This window comes from Saimiri boliviensis, chromosome 10, assembly GCF_048565385.1.
Source record: "Saimiri boliviensis isolate mSaiBol1 chromosome 10, mSaiBol1.pri, whole genome shotgun sequence".
Lineage (NCBI taxonomy): Eukaryota > Metazoa > Chordata > Mammalia > Primates > Cebidae > Saimiri > Saimiri boliviensis.
Window position 1 is genome coordinate 34,967,650 of NC_133458.1, and position 23,796 is coordinate 34,991,445.

Here is a 23,796-nt window from a genome sequence, read left to right on the forward strand (position 1 = left end):
AATCAGTGCATTTTGTTACATTAGCCTATCATTTAACTTAATGTTAAGATTTAAATATTTTCATTATGAAATTTCAGAATACTTTCACATGTAAAAAAAGCAAATTACAAAATTCTTATGACCAATTCAGTGAAAGTATCGATTTTCTATACTTAATAGAATTGAACTTCCCTCTTCTTTCCATTGGCATTTAAAGCAGACATCTGTATTATATACACTGCATGTAATCTGCTCTAAGAAACATCTGGCCAGTAAGCCAATTTGCATAAAATACATTCACAAATGCAATTCATTTCTGCAGAAAACTGTTTAGTATTTTACATCTTGTCATACAATACCTATACATACTGTATATATTAATGCCCATTATTTAACTTCAAAAAGGTGTGTAACAGCAGGCATGAAGTAAAATGTATTTTGATGTTTTACACTGCCCTCTTTAGGCAACATTAAGGTAAAGAAAGAAAAATAAATTTTTGTTCAACTTCATCATTAACTCTCAAAACTTAGCAAAGGATTTTTTTTTTTTAAATTAAGCTCCCCAAACTGATATGAACATGCAAATTACTAATTCCTTCCTAAGGGGGTGTGTCAGAGAGAAGTGCTTATGTCACATTCCTCTCAGATTTAATATTTCATTTTATAATTGAGCTAGCTTACAACTTGTTTTAGGACAAAAGAATGAAAATTAAAATAATCTAAAATAACATACTCTGATCTTATTTTAAAAGCAGTGTACTAAAAATGTATTATGAAACATCAATCTGTCGAGTATGAAATATTGACAGTAAATAAAAATTGTTTTGTCTATTTTGGAGATAATTAAATTAAAAACCAAAATGTGGTAAATGATCATTTGAAATAATAAATACAATCATACTTTAAAAACTGGAAACTGATTTGTTGACTGTTTTGATTTTAAAAACGATGATGTACCATTTTACCAAATTTCTACCTTTCCATAATTTTTCTGTTTTACTTTCAGAGAAAGCAAACCACCACACCTCATTCTATCCTTTTGATCCGTAACTAACCTGCCTCTGAAACGTGGAACACTTCTGAGTTCTCGCTAGTAACAGATGGTGTTGGGGACTGTGGGAATCCAGGAGTTATTTCTGAGTCACCTGCTGCCAGGACCCCATCAGCATCTTTTTCATTAGTGTCTGGAAAACTGAAATCTGTGGAAGTCTCATTCTCATTAAGGCTATCTGAGGTACCTTGCCCTGATCCACTTTCTTCATCACTTGTCAGAACTGCCCATGCTTTAGATTCAGGGCTGAGAGGAAGCAGAGCACTACCAGTCTGAATGTCATTTTCCTCCTTTCCATCATTGTGCTTTTGGGGTAGCCCATTTGCTGATGGTGATTTACCAGGACTTCTGTCCACACCAGTCTGACTCTCTGAGGATACACTTGTGACTCTATTATCTTCTTCAGAATTCTCAGATCGTGAATATGTAATTGGATTATTCTGATCCATAAGACTGTTTTCATGGATGTCTGAATCATTCATTACCTTTTCCTGTGATTCTCTATAGGATGAGCATGACATACACTTATGTATGGATAAGCCATCACTATCTCTGTCATCATCATCATCATCATCATCACCATCATCATCATCATCAGTATCACCATCTTCACCACCACCCACTAAATCGGCATCAGATCTGGCACTATGAGTCAGCTCAGAAGTTGCCTTAGAAGGAAACAGCAACTTGGTTGTGGTTACAGAACCATCTCTGTTGGGAGAAACAGTTGTAATGGCAACATGCCCATTTCCTATAGGAACAGAATGATCAGTAGATAAAAATGTATCAGAAGCAACTGTTGGAATACCAGCAAATACCTTATCAGTAACAGAACTTTTGGTGAAGGTTACAATTTCATCAGAATGTATAAACTTATTTATTAGTGTATTTAATGGTTCATCAATTGATAAAACAGGTGTAGCAAATGCGTGCCTTCCCTCTGGGGGATAGGCCTGGTTAATCTCCAAATTGGCCGTTTGGAACAACTCATCATTACTGTACAAAGAAGGTACCACTTGCTGGGAACTTTCACTTTTAAACAAAACTGGTTCATATTTCTCACTTGTATAAGACATGGTTAAGCCTTGAAGTGAAGCAGAGCGCATATGAGAAGTAGGCGATACATCAAAAACTGGTACAGATGTAGAGTGCAGCATGTTTTCACTTGAAGCAGAATTTGATACTGTGAGATGCAATATTGTTGAACTAATTTTATCAACCTTGGGGGTTTCAACCAATATTGGATCACTAGGCACAGCCGGAAGAAGAGTTTTAAGCAAGGTGTCAACATCAGAAGCCTGAAAGGAAGGTTGTAGCAATACTTCAGTACTAAGAGAAGCTGAGGTCTCATAAAATAAGAGCTGAGTTGAAGGAGATAACATTTCACTAGAAGCAGGGTCAGAGGATGCTGGCTCTGAGTTTGCACTCAGCACAGCCTTAAGCGAAGTGTCACCAGAGGCTTGAGAGACAGTATGTGTAGGCTGAACTGAAAAGTTATTTTCTGGAACTTGACTAATCTCATGATCAAAAACCTTAGTGGTGGTATGAGCAAGGGACCCTGGAAACATGCCCTTGGTGCTAGAAATGGGAACAGAGGTTTCTTGTAAAGATGCATTCAACTGATTTACGTGATCATACAGGTTGGGCATGACTGTGCTTTCAGAAGGGTAACCCATCTCACTGAAAGAATGAATTTGCAGTTCAGTCTCATTTCCATACATTATTTCACTTTTAGAAAGCACCTTATTATCATCACCAAACACAGATGTTGTATATGTAAATTTGGCTACAGAAACCGGTGAAGAAATGTTAAGGGCTGTCAGCCCATCTGTGTCAGGTAAAAGAAATTCACTATCAGAAGAGGCTCCAGACCATTCCCCATCACCAGAGAGGGTATGAGTAGGCTGCAGTAATGACACAGTTGGGGTTATTAATGAAGACTTAGGTATTGGTGTATGGCTAGGGCCGCTAAATAAGGAACCCTGATAAGCTACACCCACAGAATCATGCACAGGTATTGCAGAACTGTAAGAAACAGTGAAGATGTGTTGGGAGCCCTCGTTTTTAGATAAGGCATAAGAAGGTTCAGGCCCTGAAGAATGTGCATGCATCACAGCATCACTGCTGGGTGGTTCAACTTGAGAAAACAAAAGCGTTTTATAAAGAACACCAGATTCACTACCAAATTCCAGCGTCTCTGAAGCAGCATGAGTAGCGGTCAGATGTGTCACTACATCAGAATACTGAGCAAGGCTGGGCTCTAATAGCAAATCGCCCCCAGCCACTGGCAGAGAAGCATGCAAGGGCACCTTATCACTCTCGGTAGCTGAAGTAACTTGTGGAAGGATTTGAGAAACTGTATGCAGGTGGCGAGACAATTCACTACTCAAGGAAGCAGAGGAAAATGGAAGCAAAGGTGCACCATCATAGGAAGACAGGATGGATTCAAATGACACATCGACACTGGGAAATACAGGCGTAGCATGCAAGGCCGAATCACTACTTGAAGCAGCAGGGGTAGTGTTGAGGATCTGATTGTCAAGCAACAAAGGGGTGACTAGAGGGAAGACTTCACTACTGTAGGAAGGTTGAAGAGGTGTCTCACCATTGTACACCGGTTGGGTGGTCTGCGAGTGTACTGCGTTGACCGTGGACACCAAATCCTGTTGTCTGGAGGATGGGGTAAAAGCATGAGGTGTTACCTCAGTTGGGAAGTAGGCAAAGGTAGAATAATGTGGCATCTCCGGATCTGTAACTGAGGGATCCTGTGACACCACTGGACCTGCAGAAAAGGACTTGGTTGTTTTCTCAGATTCATCAACATGTATCTTAGTGTAATTAGTCTGGAGAATGCTCTCTCTGCCTGATCCAACATCGGGCTGGGCTGTCACGTCTGTAGAGCTAGGGAACCACACATTTCCATCCACAGAAGGATCCTTTAATGATTCTTCTGAACCTGATGAAGTTGAATCTTCAGAAGCATTTCTAGTTGATTCTGGTATAAGGACATCATATGTGATTGTCTCTGGGTTTTCGGAAGAAAATATGTATCCTTGGGACATGTTCTCAGAGATGAATGGCATAGCAGACGTTGCAGGACTGGAGCCTGAAGAATCTTCAGCTCCGGGATCAAACTTGAAACTGGTCAATAAACTCTCCTCCTCGCTGATATCGGTAGATACCTCTTGATATTCTGTTACAGAAACTGTATTTAAGGATTCTGCAGTCCCCGACAAGTTCATGTGTGGATATCTAAGAACAGTTTTAGAGCCATCATTTAAAGAGGCTGAAGTACCTTCCACAGTGTGAGGTGACAGTTGAATCACAGTCTGAGAAGTTAAGGAAATCTCTTTTTCTGTGGCTAATTTAGTGACTGGTTGGGAAGTGGAATTTAAGGATGTGTTGGGAACATCACCCTTTCCAGAGAATCCACTTCCTCTTGTGGGGGATCGATTAGTATTGGCTTCATTGTATTTTGTCCCCATGCGATTATAGTGTGTTGTGGTAGAAGAATGGGGTTCTTTTTTCCTTATTTGGTTTGTGGCACTATCTCTACCAGGATTCACAATAGCATCTTCTTCAATGTTTTTTCCCTCTTCCTCCACCTTTGAAAAACAAACAAGATTTAATGAGTCATAAGAAAATAGGAGAAAAACAAAATCTTCTTACTGCCAGTCATCACTTGTGGTATCTTGGGAACTTTTTATCCTCATAAAACACCATTCTGTAAAATGCGTGTCTCTAACCTAAATCGTTATCATCTACTCTCCAGGAGAGTAATTTAACGTAATGAAAACACCTAATTTATGGCTGCCTTTATTTTGATGCTATGGAAAGAAGTGGTTAAATGAATAGATACCACATCTTTAAAAGGAAGACATACTGAAGTTATTTATTGAGAGTGTTATTTAACATGGTATTTATTTTTTTGCTTTTATATTTCTTTGTTCATCAAGAATCAAGCTAAATAGCCATTAGCATATTGTAGTAAGAAATGGTGATGGAACTAATTCAAAGACCAAAGTAGTTGAACATTCAGAATATTTAATTGTGTATATTTAGAACAAATCACAATTTTAAGGTCAGAATAAGGGGAAGATTTAGAACTAAAACAGGTGTTTGGTTTTGTTTTCCTTTTGGTTTTTAATATTTTCCACTTAAGACTTAGGCAGATTTTCAAAGGCAACTTGTCAAAATATGGTGTTACTCCTAGTTGTTTAATTTTGTGTTTCCATTAGAATCACCATTCAGGAGGCTGAAGCTTCCATGCAATGACACAGGAAGAGACTTCCAGTCTTCTGGTTAAAAGTCAACCAAGACTTCTGGTTAAAAGTCAACCAAGACATATATATGTGCGTGCATGTGTGTGTGTAACTGGGCATATTATATCTAATTATATGCTTAGAAAACTCAATTGCCAAGGGTATCAAGAATTTTTTTTTTTAGTTCATGTGGGACATGATTTTGTCGGTATCTCTGTACCCAATAACTTGTTAGAATTGTCATTTATTTGATCATCTATTAGATATTTTAAGGCATGTTCCCTAAAAGAAGAAAAAAGTGACTGAGTACAGTCAGTGAGAACTTGACCATTATCACAGAAAGAATCTGAATCTTAAACTGAGTGTGCTCATGAATATGTGTCATACACATAGAAATCTGCACTGTATGAAACACACGATTCCAAGCTTAATGGTGGCCTTATGACTTACAGCTTAATTAGTTGGCTGGTTGTGAGTATTTTCTGAATCATATGTGACAACTCTAGGAAGTCAGTGCACTTGACCTGAATTATATGGAGTGCTAAAAATGGCTACGCTCTCAGATTCCCTTGACAAATTTTCTTACGATTAGTCAGCATTTTTCATGAAGTTGTACATTCTGTATGATACCTTTTTCACAAGGACCACTTGAGAGATTTTGTCAAATAATTTCCTAAATAAAATATTCCCATAATCTACAAACCAAAAATCTTCATGTGAAAGGAAATAAAAATAATTTGCATTGACTTGCTTTTGGGAAAAATTAGTTGGTGCCAGTTATCTCTTCTTTCCTTAGAAGTTCTCATAAATATTTGTTTTATAATTTGATCCAGAGTTTTGCTGGGAATCGGTGTTCAGCTTGGCAGTGTGGAGTTTCTAAATTCTTCCTTGTCTTTGCAAACAGAAATATTTGCCTAGTTTTCTCATATCACTCCACACTCTTTCCCTCTACCAAAATTCCGTTCAAACCTTCACTTTCCTATCCTTTCTTCCCATTCTCAGCAGACGGCCTTCCTGTTTACAGGGAAAATAGAAGCTACCAGACAAAAATACACCTCTGCCTAACATTAAAAACAAGGCCCCTGCCCCTCCTGTCCTGTGAAAACTGAAGAGCTTTTCTTCCTTTCTAAAGCTAATTCCCACTTCTGTGTTAGAATTCTATCTATTCCCTATCATGAACCTGGAAATCGAACATAATTGAGTAGCTCAATCTATTTTGTGTTTCCAATTTGTTTTCTCAAATTATCAAACAGATCATTCTCATCAGCTTAAATCAACGCCGATCTCTTTTATGTAAAGGGAACACGATAGAAAACCTCTAATTCACCTTCTAGTTATCATTCTACTTCTTGTCTCTCCTTCATAGCTAAAGCTCCCCGAAGATATGCCATCTATTTTCTCCATATAATCTAATGTCTAATGACCTCCACAATAATATTACATTTATTTCTCTTTGTTTACATTTCTACATAAACATACTTTATCATATTCTGCTATAAGCAATGTCGATTTCCGTAACATTTCTATTATAATGCTATGCACTTCTTCTTGTTACATACTTGGAACAAAAACTATGCACATATCAGTTACATATGCTTTCTATAAACTTTATGGGGCTCAGAACCCATCAGTCCCTGATAAAGGTGATTGATTAGTCCTTCATTAATTCTACTCTCTTACATCTTGTTAATCTCTATAAGGTCATACTGGCTGTGTCAACATTTTAAGAAGAATATATCATTCATGCTGTGTGATCACTTTATTTATGTTTGACTACAAATATTTCAACAATACTCTTTCCTACGATTTACTTATGGAGTTACTGTGATGCACTCTTCCACTGTAATTTCAAACTGTGTCATATGTCATCCTTCACAACTTCATTTTAAAAATTTAGTGTAAAGCCATGATCATGCTACAGATACTCTATCTTGCAAATTCATACATTTCTGTTTGGAGAGGACCTAAGAAATATCCTTCAAACTATTTATTTCTATATTCAGGGATTAAAAGTCATTAGGAATACATTTCATGCATTTTCCAGCCTGTCATTCATTCCTGCATGAAGCCAAGGAAGTGAATAGTGGATTGGTTAAGTGGTGTTTTCATCCCATCTCATAATCATGCTCCAAGAATACATATTATGACATGAGTCTCTTTTGATTTGACAATATAGTATTAATACAATAGTTAATTTCAATAGCATGAACTACTACTGATTTGCCATGCTAAGCTTACCAATCACTGCTCCTGTATCCTTCATTTTAAATCCCCGTCCATGTGGTGGTAGCTGGCTCCCTCTCCCTTGGCAGTGCCAAGGATTCTTAGAGCTCAAAGATTTTGAGCTGCTGTTTCTTTGGGCACTACCGCCATGGGTAAAGCCCCAAAAACCATAAGCCTAATGTCATAAGAATTCTTTTTCTTCCTCATTTTCTTCTAGATCATAGTCTTCTACCAACAAGTAATGACATTAATTTTTAATTCTACTCTGCCTTCTCAGGTGACTCCTTCCTCAGTGTGTCGTATATCCTCATTTTGCTTTCCCACAGCCTCTCTCCTCCTGTCTCCATTCTGTTCTAAGTGGGTGGCTGGAAAATGTGGTCATTCCCTGGGAGGCTCCTTACCTAACTGATCACCATAGGATGGCTCTGTCCCATTATAGAATTCACAGCATTTGCTGTGCCACTCTCTCTATACCTTCTCCTTGCCTTCTTCTTGTCTTTCATGTTTAGATGTAACAACGCGTCCCTGATATCATTCACCCCAAATGTATAATCCCACCCCTTGTTTGTTTGCATTAAGAATTCCCAGATCTGTGAATCACCCTTTTTTATATACATTAAATTAACTTCCATGACTCCATTTGAGTGTGGCATCTGTTTCCTGTTGGACCCTGGACTGATGCACTAAACTGTTTTGTTTGTTTGTTTTTCTCCTCCTATTCAGAAACTTTTCTTTGGGTACAAGCCAGCCTGCTCAGACAGCTTCACATTCTTCTCTAACAGGAAGATCTGCTAGTGTCTGTCATATATGTAAATGGTGAGACCAGAGGCACCATGACAGGCATAGCTCTAAGGACCTCTATTGTAGAGCATATGACAAAAATAAAGATATACTTCCATTATGTGAGTGGAACAAGCCAAGAACAGAAAGATAAAAACTGCATGTTCTCACTCCTATGTGGAAGCTAAAAAAGTTGATCTCATAGAAGTAGAGGGTAGAATAGTGGTTACTGGAGGCTGGGAAATGTAATGGGAAGAGGTTGACCAGCAGAGGTTGGTTAAAGGATACAAAATTCTAGCTAGATAGGAAGAATAAGTTATAGTACTCAATAGCACTGTAGTTAGCAATAATATGTATTTTCAGATAGGTAGAAAAAAGGATATCAAATGTTTCCAACACAGAAAAATCGTAAATGTTTGAGATAATGGATATGCAAACTACCCTGATTTGATCACTATATACCTCATAAATATGTAGAACTATTATAGATCCATTAAAAATGGAAATTAATTAAAAATGTATATCAGGTAACATGTACAGCCTATTTACACAGTTAATATTATAAATACAATATTATAGTTTTATGTAGAGATTTACTAGTAATATTGAAAGATTTTAAATAACTTTTTTAGGTTTATGGTAATAAGATGTCATAGGGTTAATGGCAACAGAGAAGAAAAATAACTAAACATGGATCTTGTAACTAAAGTAACTAAGCAGGGATCATGAATCATGATAATGGGAATTACTATGAAAAATAATTGATCATTCCTTGGTCTTTTCTAAAGAATCTGTGATGTGTAATGCCTAGTATATAAGATGAAACTTAGACAGAATATATTTTACCACGTGGTACCAATTACTGAAACAAGGGCTTACATCAGTGTGTCAGGCCAATTATTTGAATTAACAACTCAGCATAAATATAATTTCTTTTTTGACCTAATTCTGTTGATCATTTGTAGATATATATATACACATGCATGTGAACATGTATATACACACACAAATAGAGATATCCTTAGCTGAAATATGTAAACTCCTGTTGAAAGATGGATTGGTCATTTTGGTAAAATAGTCCCTTGTAAGAAAGACTAGCCATAAGATATATAAAATATCAAGATAGTTTATACCTATGAAAGACCTACTGGTTATTTATTGCTGGATAACAGCACTAGTTATCACACTTTATCAGCTCCTACACAATCTATACACATGCACACATTCATATTATCATCAATAATAGCACATAAACTGAATACACGATTTCGATTATGATAAACAGCACATTAGGGCATAGGATGAAATATAAAATATATTAAACAATCAATCACTTTCTCTCTAAAAAAGTTAAAATAGTGTTAAAATTTATAATCTCAAATACCTATAAATTTTATTAATAAATAGTATAGACTACTCACAGTATAAGTGTCTGTTGTCAGCACAATGTTCTTCAAGTGAATATTTATCAAATTAAATAATAAAGAATTTACATGAGCAATATATATATACACAAATATATATATATATATATATATATATATATATATATATATATATACAATTTATATTTGGGGCCACATTTATCGTGAATCTATAAATCATTGGTGATTTATATATAAACTGTAGCAATATTAAGAACTGGTTAAATACAATTTTAGTTTTTCACAAAATTTGTACACTAAAAAAATTCCAATTTATAGCTGTAGTGCATAACTATATTTATTTTTAAAGGTCATTGTTTTTTATCATCACCATTTATATTTCTTGTTTTTTAGTACTATACCAATCAAAACATCTTTCAATTTCTCCAAAGAGAATCACATGTATCAATTACATGACTATATGTAAAGCTTAGCAACTAACCCCACAAGCAATAAATCGTGCAACACAACTTTTATTCATGTGATAATACCTAACACCTAAGCAACAATTCCAAATAGACCATTTAATAATAAAACATTGGAATATGAAAATGGCTATGATACCTTGATTATTTCTTCAGTTCCAATTAATTCAGGAAAAATATCAAGTTCTACAAAATTAAAAACAAAATTATTATTTGTTCAACTATTTCATCCTTTGTGGATTTACCTATGGGTGGAAAGAGGAGAAATTAAAAAGAACCAAAAAGCTAATGTTAGCTTTGAAAATTTAGACTTTCTCACAATGAAAATTCCAAATTTTGGTTTTCAACACTACTGAGAACTACAACACTACATGAGCTTATACGTAACTACACAAATCTTGATCTCTATCTCCCATTCCACTCCATTCCCCATTCCCCCCACCAAATCTAATTGAAGCTAAGAACAACAGAGAGGTTAGTGAAACTGATAAAACTGAGTGTAAAAAAATGCAAATAATTTTTCATCAATGCAGAGTTATTTTCATCCTTAGCAGGGCTGATAAAAACATAGTTGGGAAAATGCCAGGGATTTTCTGGAGAATTGATTTTCTTATTCAGCTACTTCTTCCTTAAGTTTCTATTTTGACTGAGGGACAAATAATCACCTTACTCCTCAAGTTTGGGCTCATACTTATTTCTGTACAGGGTGCTGCACCAGGTAAAATGAAGAGTGTTTTCCAGCCTTGCTGTCAGGAAGAAGAACTGAACAGAGTGAATCTTGTGCCTTCTCCCCAGGGAAACTCAGTTAATGCTGCCTACTTTAAGAATCTGATGACCAGGATTATTCCAGTTTATTTGTCCCAACAAATCAGAATCAACATACGACTATCTCGGTGCTAAAACAGGACCTGTCGGGAATGTCAGGAAAGAGCAAGCTGGTTCTCTCCTAAGAAGGAATCTAGTCACAGTGCCAAATGACTGAGGGGCAGAGGAGAATTTTTCTTTACTCTTGGTCTGAGTTGCCCTGTTTATTAGGAAGATGGCAGAAAAAGTAACAGTGAGGTTTGAACATTATTATGATGATGTTCTTCAAACTCCCATGCTTTTGTGGAATCTCAGGCTATCTTCAAAATTTATGCTCTGCACCATCCTAACGCTGCATATGTTCTGTTTTATGTCCTTTCTTGTCCTCAAAACAAATGTATATTCTATAGAAATTTCAAGGTATACCTGAACCAACATTAAATGTTTGTCATACCCAGATCTGTTTTCCAATACAAACTTTCTTGAGGTTTTTTTTCTATTTTTAAACAAGACTCTTGGGTATTAATATGTTGAAAACCATAAAATGAGAATGCATGCAAAATCTGTTAAGCATGCCTACCTCCCAAGAAGATTCAGGTTAAGTTAATATTCTTGACAACGTAGCTGTTTCAAAATTACTTACCCTGGATATCTTCCTGTGATTAAAAAAGGGAAGTACTCACTAGAAACAATCACAATCTTACTTTTAATTCTCATTTTTTTTTCTTATAAAAACCATCTATGAAGAACTCTGGACATTTTATTTTGATCATTAGTGTTCTCTTTCTTTCTTCCTATGAAATCCTTTCCTTACCGCCTGTTCTTCATGCTCTTTATTCTTTATGTTTCCAAACTAAAGTGATTTCAATCATCTCAAACACTTGTGTATTTGTAACCGCCACACAAATTAATACACGTGAATTTTAAAATGAGATGCAACTAAACTGTGACAAATGACCTTCAATATGATTTTCTAAAAGCTATGACTAAAGACGTTCATGCATGTAAATAATCTTCAAATTAAGCACGTTAGACAATACCTTGTTTTACTGAAAGTAATTTGAAGAGAAGCCACTCTTTTTCTTAGATTTTTGAAATATTTAATGCTCATAATGGGTAATCATAATCAAATACTTGTTAGTGGTACACATATTGTAGGTTTTTCCTTTGCTAAGAGACTATGGAAAAAATATCAACAATATTCCCTTTGTTTCAACATGCTTAAGAAGTGTTTAATTGTTTTTTATAATGGTTTAACTCCGCCTAACTTCATACTTTAATGGGCTAACATAATCTCCTCATTTAATTATAATAAGGGTTGAGGTAGGGTATGTATAACTATCGCATCATGGATTTATTTCCTTTTTGCTTCAATATTTTCAGTGTGCACTGCATTTTATTTATTTTTATCATTTTACCAGAGCATAAATTAACTATAGGGATTGTGGTTTCTATTCTAGTAAATTACAATACAGGGTCTTACTCCAATCACATCCCCTAAAGAATATTAATTACTCATACTATAATTGGGCTGCTGTTTACTGTAATAAAAGTAAGACTTTTTTTGGCCTCCTTATCTCTGGGGCAACATGTGTGGGCCCAGGCAGGTCTCTGAGACTCCCTCCATTCTTGGCATTCTCATGGGTGATCACCCCAAGTGCTGGTACATTCATACTGATGCGTGTAAATACACCTTGAAGGAACTTTATTCTGGTTTCAAACTGGTCTCAGATCATTTGAATTGACGGAAATTCCCAGGAATACTTCAAGTTCTCTATTTCTTAGAATCCAGCAGTCTTTTGCTGAGACTCTTCAGAACAATTTTGAAATAAAATAATTTTGAACTATTGCTTCTATCTTTCTAAAGATTTTGAAGCCATAATTCTAGATCTGTGAGTTCAACATTTTGGACTCAAACTGAGCTCTGCTGATGGGCACAGAGTCTCATCTCAGGTACCCTTAGGCCTGCTGCTTTCCCACAAGTAATAACCGATATTTTAGTAACCACTGGTTGGAGTCAGGTACTACTAATATATTAAATAGTTCAAAAATTATACTGGTTTATAGAATCTTCTCCCTTCATCAAAATAGATTCCATAAAGGCTAGAAAAAAGTCTGATAGTGAAGAACTATCAGAATTTTTTGTTTTGAGTGAACACTTAAAATTCACATTTTTAAAATGACTGAACAAAAACTTTTCACTCATTTTGCTTTTGTTTTGCAACACATGTAATGTTAGATTTTTAAAAAACACGTTAAGAACACGTTGATTTTCTATGACACAAAAAAGCAACACTGATGTAGGTGAGCAAGCAAGGCTTATTTAATTGCATGAAGATAAGCCAAGTTTCACAGTGCACGAAATAAAAGCAATGTAGACTGCAACTACTTCAAACTATGATTTTGCATATAATAACGTAATAACACTAATAGGAAGGATGGTACAAGTAGAGTAAGGACAGATGCATGAGTGACTTAACAAGACAACTGTTAATACAACTGAAAGCACACAGTAACAGGAAACTGTTGATTTAATTCATCATGCTTTTAAATTTAACACATAAATTATCAAGGCCCTGAAACATATACTTAAATAATGCCTTTATAACTGTATAGTAATTAGCTCTATATTATATAAGAGAAATAAGCATAATTATCTTAGTGACAATAAAACACATTTATGAAATTATTCATTCATAAATATAATTAAGAAGTCTTTAAAAAGAATATACATCTTTTTAACATTAAAAAGTCTCCTTGACAAATTTAATTTCTGAATGCAAATTTACACATTTATTCTTAAATGATAATTTGAAATAATACTTAATGAACTTTAGTTTATAGTGATACTATTGTATACAACTGTAATTAAAAGGTACAAAAAATAATGTAAGCAAATTACTTATTTAAATGCACATTTTTTATCAAATTTGAAAGTTAAAGGCACTATTTGGAAGACTGAGTTTTTCTTCATGGAAACTGATTAAAATATTTGAAATATATCAAAGAATGACAGCAATTCTAAATTACCGTCTTCATTTCTTTTTAACAAAAGCAATAAACAATACAATATTTAGTAAACAGTTTATCCTAAATAATAATAGAATTATTAAGTAGGCTACATTACAGTTATCAAGCTAATAAAACAACATAATTAACAGGATGATGTGGTATTAATAAAAACCATGAAATAAGCAGCAAACTCAAAAGCCACTTGTATCTGTATTAGCAGCATAAATAATACAATTCACAAATCTCGTAGGCACCAGATTTGTTACCAAGCCACAAGATAGTACTACTGTTAAGACTTTCATTGGGATATATTTACCATAGAAACAACATTTAAGACAATGTAATTTCAGTACGGAATTATAAATATGTAGATAAAAATGCCATTTCAGCATTTAAGATCAGAAAGAATAAATTCTATGAGAATCAATATTTTCTTTATAAAAAATAGGATAATCCCAGACTTTGGGGGAACAGGATTTTGATGCAGGAACTTTTGGTAGCAATAGTTAGGGAACCATCTACCTATGTTTGTAACCCTTGGCTTTTAAGAGGCATAGCATATCAAAACATCAAATCAAATGCCATCATTTACTAAAACATCATTACTGTACAAAATGTCTTAACAGACTGAGGCATCCATGGAGATTTAATAGTGTGTCCAAACAAGCATCTCATTATTACAATGTTGTTAGTATCTCAATCCTTTAAATAAATATAAATTTTTAATTATAATAATATTTATTATTTTGTACAAATGTTAAAACACAACAGATGATAGAAGAATATTATACCTTGTGTCAATATAGAGTCAGTCTAACAGGATCACTCAGAAATCACTTATGGAGAAAATACATATTTAATCTGTTTTTTCATATGCAATAAGTTTCTTTTTTATATGCAATAAAAAAAGAACAAAAAATTCAGAAAGTTTAAAGCTTCGGCATAATGAATAAAATAGGAAGCAGTGTAAATATAAATAACTAAAAGTAATACTTTTTTGCAAACTTCTGAGAAATTGTTTTATGTATGAAATTAAAGTAGCATAATTAAACCAAAGTAATAAAATTAAGTGAATGTGTTCAATATACTTCATACTCAAAATGCATAAATAAGGGTAGACGAGATTTTTTTTTTATATGCCATATTTCAATCAATTCACATACGGTGTTGGCCAACATGATCAATATTGTATGGCTAAAGATGTTATTTTCTGGGTAGGGGTAGATCAATGTGGGAAGCTTTGGTGAGGGCTGCCACTCAGTGGTGTAGCATGATAGGCACACTTAAAATCATGGTCAGTTACTTTGATACTCATCTTTCAATAAGATTTAGAGCTCACATTTCATTTAAAAATAACCTGATTTTGAAAAACAATGCTAAATAAAGGCAATAAGAAAGATGGTTATACCCAGACCATGAAGCAGGTTATAAGAAATATTAAATGATGATATTGCCATCATGGTAATAGTAATATTCATTAGTTATCAATATCTTGCAAGTTTTGTAGCCTGTGATTTGAAATGAAGCATACTAAAACATCTGATTCTCTGATACATACTCTTTTTTTTTTTTTTTCTGAGATGGAGTCCCGCTCCGCCGCCCAGGCTAGAGTGCAATGGTACATTCTCGGCTCACTAAACCTCCGCCTCTCGGGTTCAAGAGATTCTCCAGCCTCAGCCTCCTGAGGAGCTGGGATTACAGGCATGTGCCACCAAGTCCAGCTAATTTTCTTGTATTTTTAGTAGACACGGGTTTCACCATGTTGGCCAGGCGGTCTCAAACTCTTGACCGCACGTGATCTGCCCGCCTTGCCTCCCAAAGTGCTGGGATTACAGATGTGAGCCACTGCACCCAGCCTGACATATACTCTTTAATTTAAAAAGTCAACCAGTAAGAAAAGCTATGGTAAGTTGATCAAGGAACATGTACTTTATTTAAGCTTATGATGGATTGAAGTCCCTGCTACAGCATTTAGACAACAATGCAAACTGAGCACATCAGTTTTCCTGCCATAGGCAAAACTGAAATAGTCTACAATTGATATTGTAACCATTCACTTACAAAAGCTTCGATGAATAGGATCCTAATATGGATGACCAAAGAATATATATATTTATGTATGTATGCAGATGTATGTGATTATACATATGTATATGCATATATACATATATATATACCTTCTATTCTATTACTTTAAAACTGCTTACATTAACGAGAGGAAAACTAACTTAATTATGTAAACTTGTGAACTGTCAAATTACGATGGTCAGTATTTGACTCAGTTATTGCATATGCTCTAAGATCAAAAGATTTTCCCATATACTTAGTGAAGGTGCATGCAAACAAAACACAGGTAGAAACAACTTTTGCTTGTTTTGATTTTGGGAAAGAGTATTGGCAATCATCCAAGAGGAAAGCACCCCACTCCATATAACCAAATTATAAAAAGTAGAAAAATATCTAAGTCAAACTCTTGAGATGTTTTATATAGATTTTTGAAAGTACTTCACACGGTCTTAGGACCATGTATATACTTACTACATAATGCTTTGGGGGCTGAAAAAAGGAAATAAATACAAATGAAACCAACTCTTAATTACCTAAAATAACAGTCTCACCGTTTACACAGCAATTTACATTTAGTGATCATTACAGCATTATAAATATGTTTAGTCACTCTTATTTTACAAATGGAAAACTCCAGTATTAGGATAAATTTACTTATTGTCCTGCACCAGACCTGTTGAATGAGAAATGAGTCCCATGCCTCGAAAAATTACTTGGCAAACCAGACTTAAGAGAAAATCACTTTGTCTTTTGGCCAAAAGAATATAAACTTAGAGAGAAAGCATCAATGCAGCCAGTAATTAAACTAACCTCATCTATTGAGTTAATATATAGGTGTATCTGGGGGCACTTACCAGGATTATCAGTAGGCATGTCGACAATCAGCTGGTCACTGTATTTTCCATATAAGCCATTAGTGCATATGGCTACTATTTGAAGAACGTAACTCACATTGGGTGGCAAATCATTGATAATAGCACCCTAAAAGAAAGATGTTAGTAATTATACAGATATGATTCTTATACGACTAATAACACACTAGGTATTTTTCCTATAAAACTTTTTTTCCCTGGTCCATGGAAAATACTTGTATTAATCTAAGGAAATGTTTATGCAATGTTGCCTAAATTGTGGTAATTGTAAATTATGAAGATATGGGAAAACCAGGTTTTTTTTCCTTTTTAGAAGTCAGATTTAGTTTTAGGAAGATTCATGATTAGCCAGAATTCATCGAATTCACAAGTGAGTACCACAAACTAAAAATTAATATTTTAGACAAAGAAATGGGGAGCATTTGCAAATAAGAAGCAATATGAGAAAAGTGAACAATGAATTTATCTCTTTGTATTGGCAATAGATATGCAAGAACAGTAATAGGATTATCTTCTTCACATAATTATAAGATAAAAATATTTATTACTAATTAATGTCACAATTTTCCCAATCATTGGGTCTCCACATTCTAGGCAACCAAATTAAAAGGATGCAAAAATTTTAGCCATTTCGTCCACATGATCTGAAACATAATTGACAGTGAGTTTTTATTTACATGCAGGTTCCCAAGGCTTGCAGGACTCTAGGTACCTGACTGCGAGTCCAGTGTCCTTTAACCTTCAGTGGGGACTCTCTGGACCTACACCCAGAGGAGGGTTTGTCAACTACACCCTAACCCATGGGCAACACTTCCCTACCAGAGCAAAGTTTAACGCTGTCATGCCCAGGCCACAGCAGAAATCCATACTTTATTCATGTGCACTGGCGGAGAGGGGCAGGGAGGACCTTTTTGTAAGACATTTTGTCTTACATCCCCTAAGTTATGACCTAATCATGACTTCCCATCTGTTACCTGAAATATTTTTGGTGCAACAAAAAGGACTTGTATGTCCCCTACTCTACCTTTCCTGTGCTGATATAGCATAATGGAAGACACAGTATAAAATGTATCAGGGCACTGAGGTTCTGGCCAGATTCTACGACTGAAATCCTGAGGAACTTTTATTTAGCTGTTCTCTAAGTCTCTTGATTTATAAACAAAGGCCACACAAAATGATCTCCAGTTCATAAGTCTTTCGTACGTATCTACTCTAGAATGTTATTGTTATTGGTAAAGTTACGGTCTCCGTTTAATTAAGTGAAACTTTTGACATAATTTAGTATAGCTTCTAAATTTAAAATTTTTTTGATTTAAAAATACTCAGCCCACCCCACCTTCACATAAAGTCTAAAAGTAATGGAGGGCAATAATATATAATCATTTCTAAGTTCTTACCTCGGAAATTAAATTATAATCTTACCATATGTAAAACAACTGATGATATAGTTACCAAGTCTTGATAGCCATCTGTCAAAAATTCATGCCTGGTTTGGTCCTCTCCATCCAACTGCTGGTACAAAACTGCAAACTTCTCAATCATCGTATCATAAACAACTCGAGGTCTTTCCCATGTAACAAGAAGGCTGGTGGAATTCTCTGGGTCAGCCTGAACATTTTCTGGTTCTGAACTACAAACTTCCAGAGAAAAAAAGTACAGCTATTGATAGAACTTACCCTTGAGGACCTTAATAAATAAAACATATTTTATAAAAATTTTACTCTATTTTATTTCAACATAAGATAAAAAGTTACTTTCCCACTGTGGAGCTCTGTGTATCCCACTTTCAATGTTTAAAATACTCTTACCTTCCCTCTTAACTCCATCTGTTCAAATCTCAGCTTTCCATTCCAGAAAGGTCTTGGTCAAATGCTACCTCCTCCGATACGCACAGTAACATCTACTGAAGTGATCTCTGTCATTATCAATCGCCTACCTTGTTTTATGTTTATTACTGCATTATTTGTATACTTTTGTATTATTTTTTCCTGAATGAATCTTGACTCCTCTAATGGATTATAAACATAAGAACCATAGCTCTGTAGTTCTATGTTGCCTAGAACATTGTAAATGTATTTGGCATACAAATTCATTCTTAGAAATAAATGAACAAAGCATATCTGCAAGCCCATGGTGACTTGATTTCTCTTCTTTGGTGCCTAAAAATATATTCAGCTCAGGATGAGGATAATTTCAATTATGAAAGACATACTATTATTGGAACATTTTGTTATTAGAGAATCCTTGAAGCAATTTAAAATTCCCAACCAGAGAAAACCAAAGAACAACTAAGTGACCATTTCAGTATTTTTCAGAAGTGCTGACAAAAATCTCATTTTGTTATCATAAGTAGATTAAGAAAATAATTTTACGGAATTAAAAGACTTGTTTGTTTCATCTGAAAAAACCAATACTGTGAAAAATCATTCAGGGATTTCTTAAAATGAATTCAGGCCCGTGCTGGGCATCATGCCCCAACTTTAGTCCCATCAGAGTGCCCTGGAACTTTTCAAAATGCATGTATAATGTGACAATTTGGAATAATCGAGAGGAGAAAAACTGTAACATTTTATGATATTTTATTAATGAAGCAGAGTACTAAATATTAATAATCTCTTCACAGGCCAGATCGATTTGCAAAGCAATCTCTCAGGGTGAGTACTAATATACTTACAGAATCCGAGCTTTGTTTTCAGGTGAATTTTACAAAGCCCTCACTCGATGTGAGCATGCAGTACACTTAGGTCAATCAGTCATCACTGATACAAAAACCACAAGGACTCAAAAATATGTTAACAACTGCAGCAGAATGTGACCAAAACACCTAGTCTCTACTAGTTTGCAGTTCACCTCATGAACACAAGAGGGCACCCACAACTAACAATTGGTCTTAAAAATTGAAACAAATTTACATATAGCATTTAGTATTCACAATTTTAGCAAATGTACAATATGCTGGCAGTGGTATACCATATGTACAGTATGCTAGCAGTAGTACAGAAATGATTTATAAAATATTGATATATATACTTTTAAAAATAAATACATTTATAGCTTTTTATCAGTTAAACTTATTTTTCACTTCAACCCTTTGATGCTATTTTAGCTTAGAGAGGGCTTAGACTGGGGTGTTCCTTTGGAAATAAAAAAATTGTTTCTTTATCAGAAAAACGTGAATGTAGATTAAGAAAATGTATTCTAATTTAGATCTATACATCATGTTACTCTATCGAGTGACACTTCTACTAATGTCCACCAGATGGCAGAAGACCTCCAAATCGTCTCAAGTCAGCTATTCACGTTTATGTCGGAGCAACAACCTCGTTCTTGCTTCTAATGAATCCCAAGTTCACTTTTAGAAAGTTGGAAGTTATTCCGAACAATATCATTTGTAGATTTCATCCCCCAAAAATCGATCTCACTTTTTAAATAATGGGAATGATTTAAAGTAAACTATACTCTTCAAGATAAAACTGTTTTTAAATGCATTAATTTTATGCATGTATACGAACTGTAACAATCTCTTGAGAAAAAAATAAAAGCATTAGTTGCAAAACATCCCAAGAACTATTGCCTAAATAGCAGGAACTACTTTGGTTGGATGTCTATGTTTATCTCGCCTTAATAAAAGCAATCAGGCTGGGTGCAGTGGCTCACATCTGCAATCCTAGCACTCTGGGAAGCAGAGACGGGTGGATCATCCCGGTTTAGGAGTTCGAAACCACCCTGGCCAACATGGCGAAACGCTGTCTCTACTGAAAATACAAAAATTATTCGGGCATGGTGGCGCATGCCTGTAATCCCAGCTACTCGGGAGGCAGACGAAGGAGAATCACTTGAACCTGGGAGGTGGAGGCTGCAGTGAGCCAAGATCATGCCACTGCACTCCAGCCTGGGCAACAGAGCAAAACTCTGTCTCAAAAAAAAAAAAAAAAGAAAGTAGCAATCATTGCATGTGTCAAAATTTATGAATCAACATTAACATAGAGTAGAGCTCCAAAAAATAAAGTTCTATTTTCTTGACAGTAGTTTTCAGTTTTGTTCTCTTCCTTGTAAATCTGTAAGAGTAAGTTATTTATTTAATAGTTTGAGTTTATATTCTAATTAGAAATTTATTTTTAAAATTCTTGTGTTTATTGATAATCAACAATATGGTTGTATGTTATCAAGCTTCAGGTAAACCTTTTCTTTTAGATGTGGAAACACAGGATCTTGTGGAGTAAAGCAAAATACATACTTTAGATTTTTTCTTAACAAAAAATCCTGTATTTCTATATAGTGTATGATCTTGCCAAAGGGTTGCCTCTCTATAAGATCGAACTGAATCTTTTAAATAACAATTTAGTTAATTCCATATACACTATTTGGTGTTCAAACCATGGAATGACCATAGAAGAAGTGATTAGTAGACACTAAATTTTCCAGGTTTTCCATATATTTCCTATTGAAATCAGCCCAATTCTCTTATTAAAAGCATGTGTGTTCTGTAAAGCTTGTCTTCTGTATTGAAAATCAATAACGTTTTTCAAATCAATATGTCCTCAGACAAATACAAGCTACTATAGAATAAAATGGTAACAAAAATAAAATTTCCCTGATCATGAGGAGTCAGAAACTGTTGAGGCTTCATTCATTCTTCAGCCCTACATCGCACATACTGATTCTCTTCCACATCTACACGTGATCTAGGTCATAGTTACTGATTCTTTAGGGAGCACTGACCAAGAATAAGAACCTGGTTATTGCAGGCTTCTGGCTGTGAGTCTGGGGCCCATGTCAAGTCATGTAGGGTACAAGTAAATGGCACTGTACAATACATAAACAGTGAGCAATATATCCTCACTATCAAGAATGAGAATGCAGTCTCCTTTATCAGGGAGCTATACATGTTCCTGCTTTAAAAACTTATTTTTAGCATTCCACTCTCATCTGCTTGTTTCTAGGCACTCTAGACATACAGAAGAAGAAGGTACTGTCTCAGCCTTTAGGATGCTCATTCCTGTGATAGCTTTCAAACACTTAGGTTTAGTAAGATCTCAGATGTAATGAGTGGTTTTAGATTCTAAATTCTGCACTCCATTGATAGAGGAATGTATAACAAACTTGTGAAAAGAAATCTGCCATTTAGACCACATTAGGTAATTCTTTTCAAATTCATACACATTTCCTACTAAAAGTGGTATAAGCTGCTAAAACTTTTAGCTGACCAAAAGTCCTGTGGTTTTCATTCATCCTCTCATTACTTAAATGAAGAGAGAACATCTACTACATAGGAATGGACATAAACTATGGAACCAGCGCCAAAAGATTAATAAGCAACGCACTGAGTAACATGAGGAAAAAGTGCAGAAAAAAAATAAATAGTGACAGAGAAATACAAATGCATTCCTTGGCTGTGACAATTGTTCATCAAGAAAGTTGATGCAGATGGCCAAGGGTGGACAGGAGACTTCTTTCACTTCTGCTGCTGTCTAGGCTGCCTTGGAAGAAGCATAATCTACCCCAAGGGAGAAGGTGCAGCCTTAGCTTCAGGTATTATGAGTAAAATGTGGATTGATACGAAATGGCAGGGAGGTGATTCTTAGGGGACGGCAGAGAAAAGGTCATAATTACCCGAGACTATACGAGGTCCCACTGAGTTGTTTCCCACTAATTTGAAATTCCATATAGTTTGACACAGCTCATGACAAAAGTGCTTTGCAACTACATGCTAATAAATCCATCACATCCTTATTTGAAGCTTATGATCCTCATTTTTAAAAAGTAGTAAGACACTATGTGGATGACTACTGGGAGAAAGGCTGAAAGACTTACAGACCCAGAAGGTAACCAACGGGGTTGTGATTTCGCCTCAGGCAGCAGCAGGTCTTAATACAACTAATATAATCATTGACACAAACGTTAAATGTGATTGGAAAAGATCTATCCCTGTTTTGCACTTCTGAATGATTATATATTCACTTTAGATTAATTGCCAAAAGCTTTCTAATTCTACCTCTTTTACTCAGTCTTTAGAAACACAGAGTGGCTTCATCAGCAGTTCAATTTGTAATACATAATCTTCTAAGAAGTAAATACTATTTATTTCCTGTTTTAAAATATAGTTGCAGTACAGTGTTAACATACATGTGACCTTAACAAATGCAATTATTAATAGCCCACTGACCTTCAACAAGGTAATGTATAATTCATCATGATGTTTTTCAGGAAATTGTAGAACATTTCTCATAGGTGAAAATATTATGCTACAGACACTCCCTTCATGCTACTCTGCCTTGACAACTATTTTATCTTTTTTTTTTTTATTGCATTAAATATATTACAGTGCTAGCAAATGAGATTTGAAGTGCATCCATAATTCTATTCAGCAATTATTTAAAAACACCTTAAACATGAAAAACTTGAATAGTGTGCCATACTATTCAACTATCATTGTGATATCTTGCCTCTTTGACGTATATACACATGACAATGATATTAATCATGAGTCAGTAGCACATTACATTACCTTTTAGGGACTGTACTGCTTTGCAAATTTTAGGTCATTTAAACCTCACCACAACCCTGTAAGGTGACCATTTTTAACTTTTCCATTCTATAGGTGAAGAAACTGAGACTTAGAGCGGTAAAGTAAGTTGATAGCTTTTATACGACTAATACGTATTAGTGCTGAGGTTTAAAGTCAAGTCCACTGGATGTTAAAGACTACTTTTCTTCCTGTGCTTCAGCAGGGCCCTGCTTCTTAGAAGAAAAACCTTGCGAGGTGATAAGAAGGCAGCATGAAAGCCTCTGATGCCTGGAAGTCACAGATGAAGTTGAATTTCATCTACTTCATATTTTCGCTATGTTTGTACTGTTATTCACACATAGCACTCATTATTTTAAAAAGTTTTTATT

General features: G+C 34.9%; 1 protein-coding gene across 6 annotated transcripts in view; it reads right to left on the reverse strand.

Moving 5' to 3' along the window:
* The window catches only part of PTPRZ1 (protein tyrosine phosphatase receptor type Z1), a 192,751-nt gene that overhangs the window by 47,223 nt on the left and 121,732 nt on the right, over positions 1–23,796 (reverse strand). For 4 of the 6 annotated variants that reach the window (XM_074379147.1, XM_074379146.1, XM_010343687.3 and 1 more), the window contains exons 9-12: positions 18,352–18,536; positions 16,882–17,008; positions 10,284–10,330; positions 1,035–4,635 (exon numbers count right to left, since the gene is read on the reverse strand). In XM_074379147.1, coding sequence (XP_074235248.1) covers positions 1,035–4,635; positions 10,284–10,330; positions 16,882–17,008; positions 18,352–18,536 — 3,960 coding nt within the window. The remainder of the gene's footprint in view (positions 1–1,034; positions 4,636–10,283; positions 10,331–16,881; positions 17,009–18,351; positions 18,537–23,796) is intronic. The other 2 variants (XM_010343696.3, XM_010343691.3) reach the window with 1 other exon arrangement.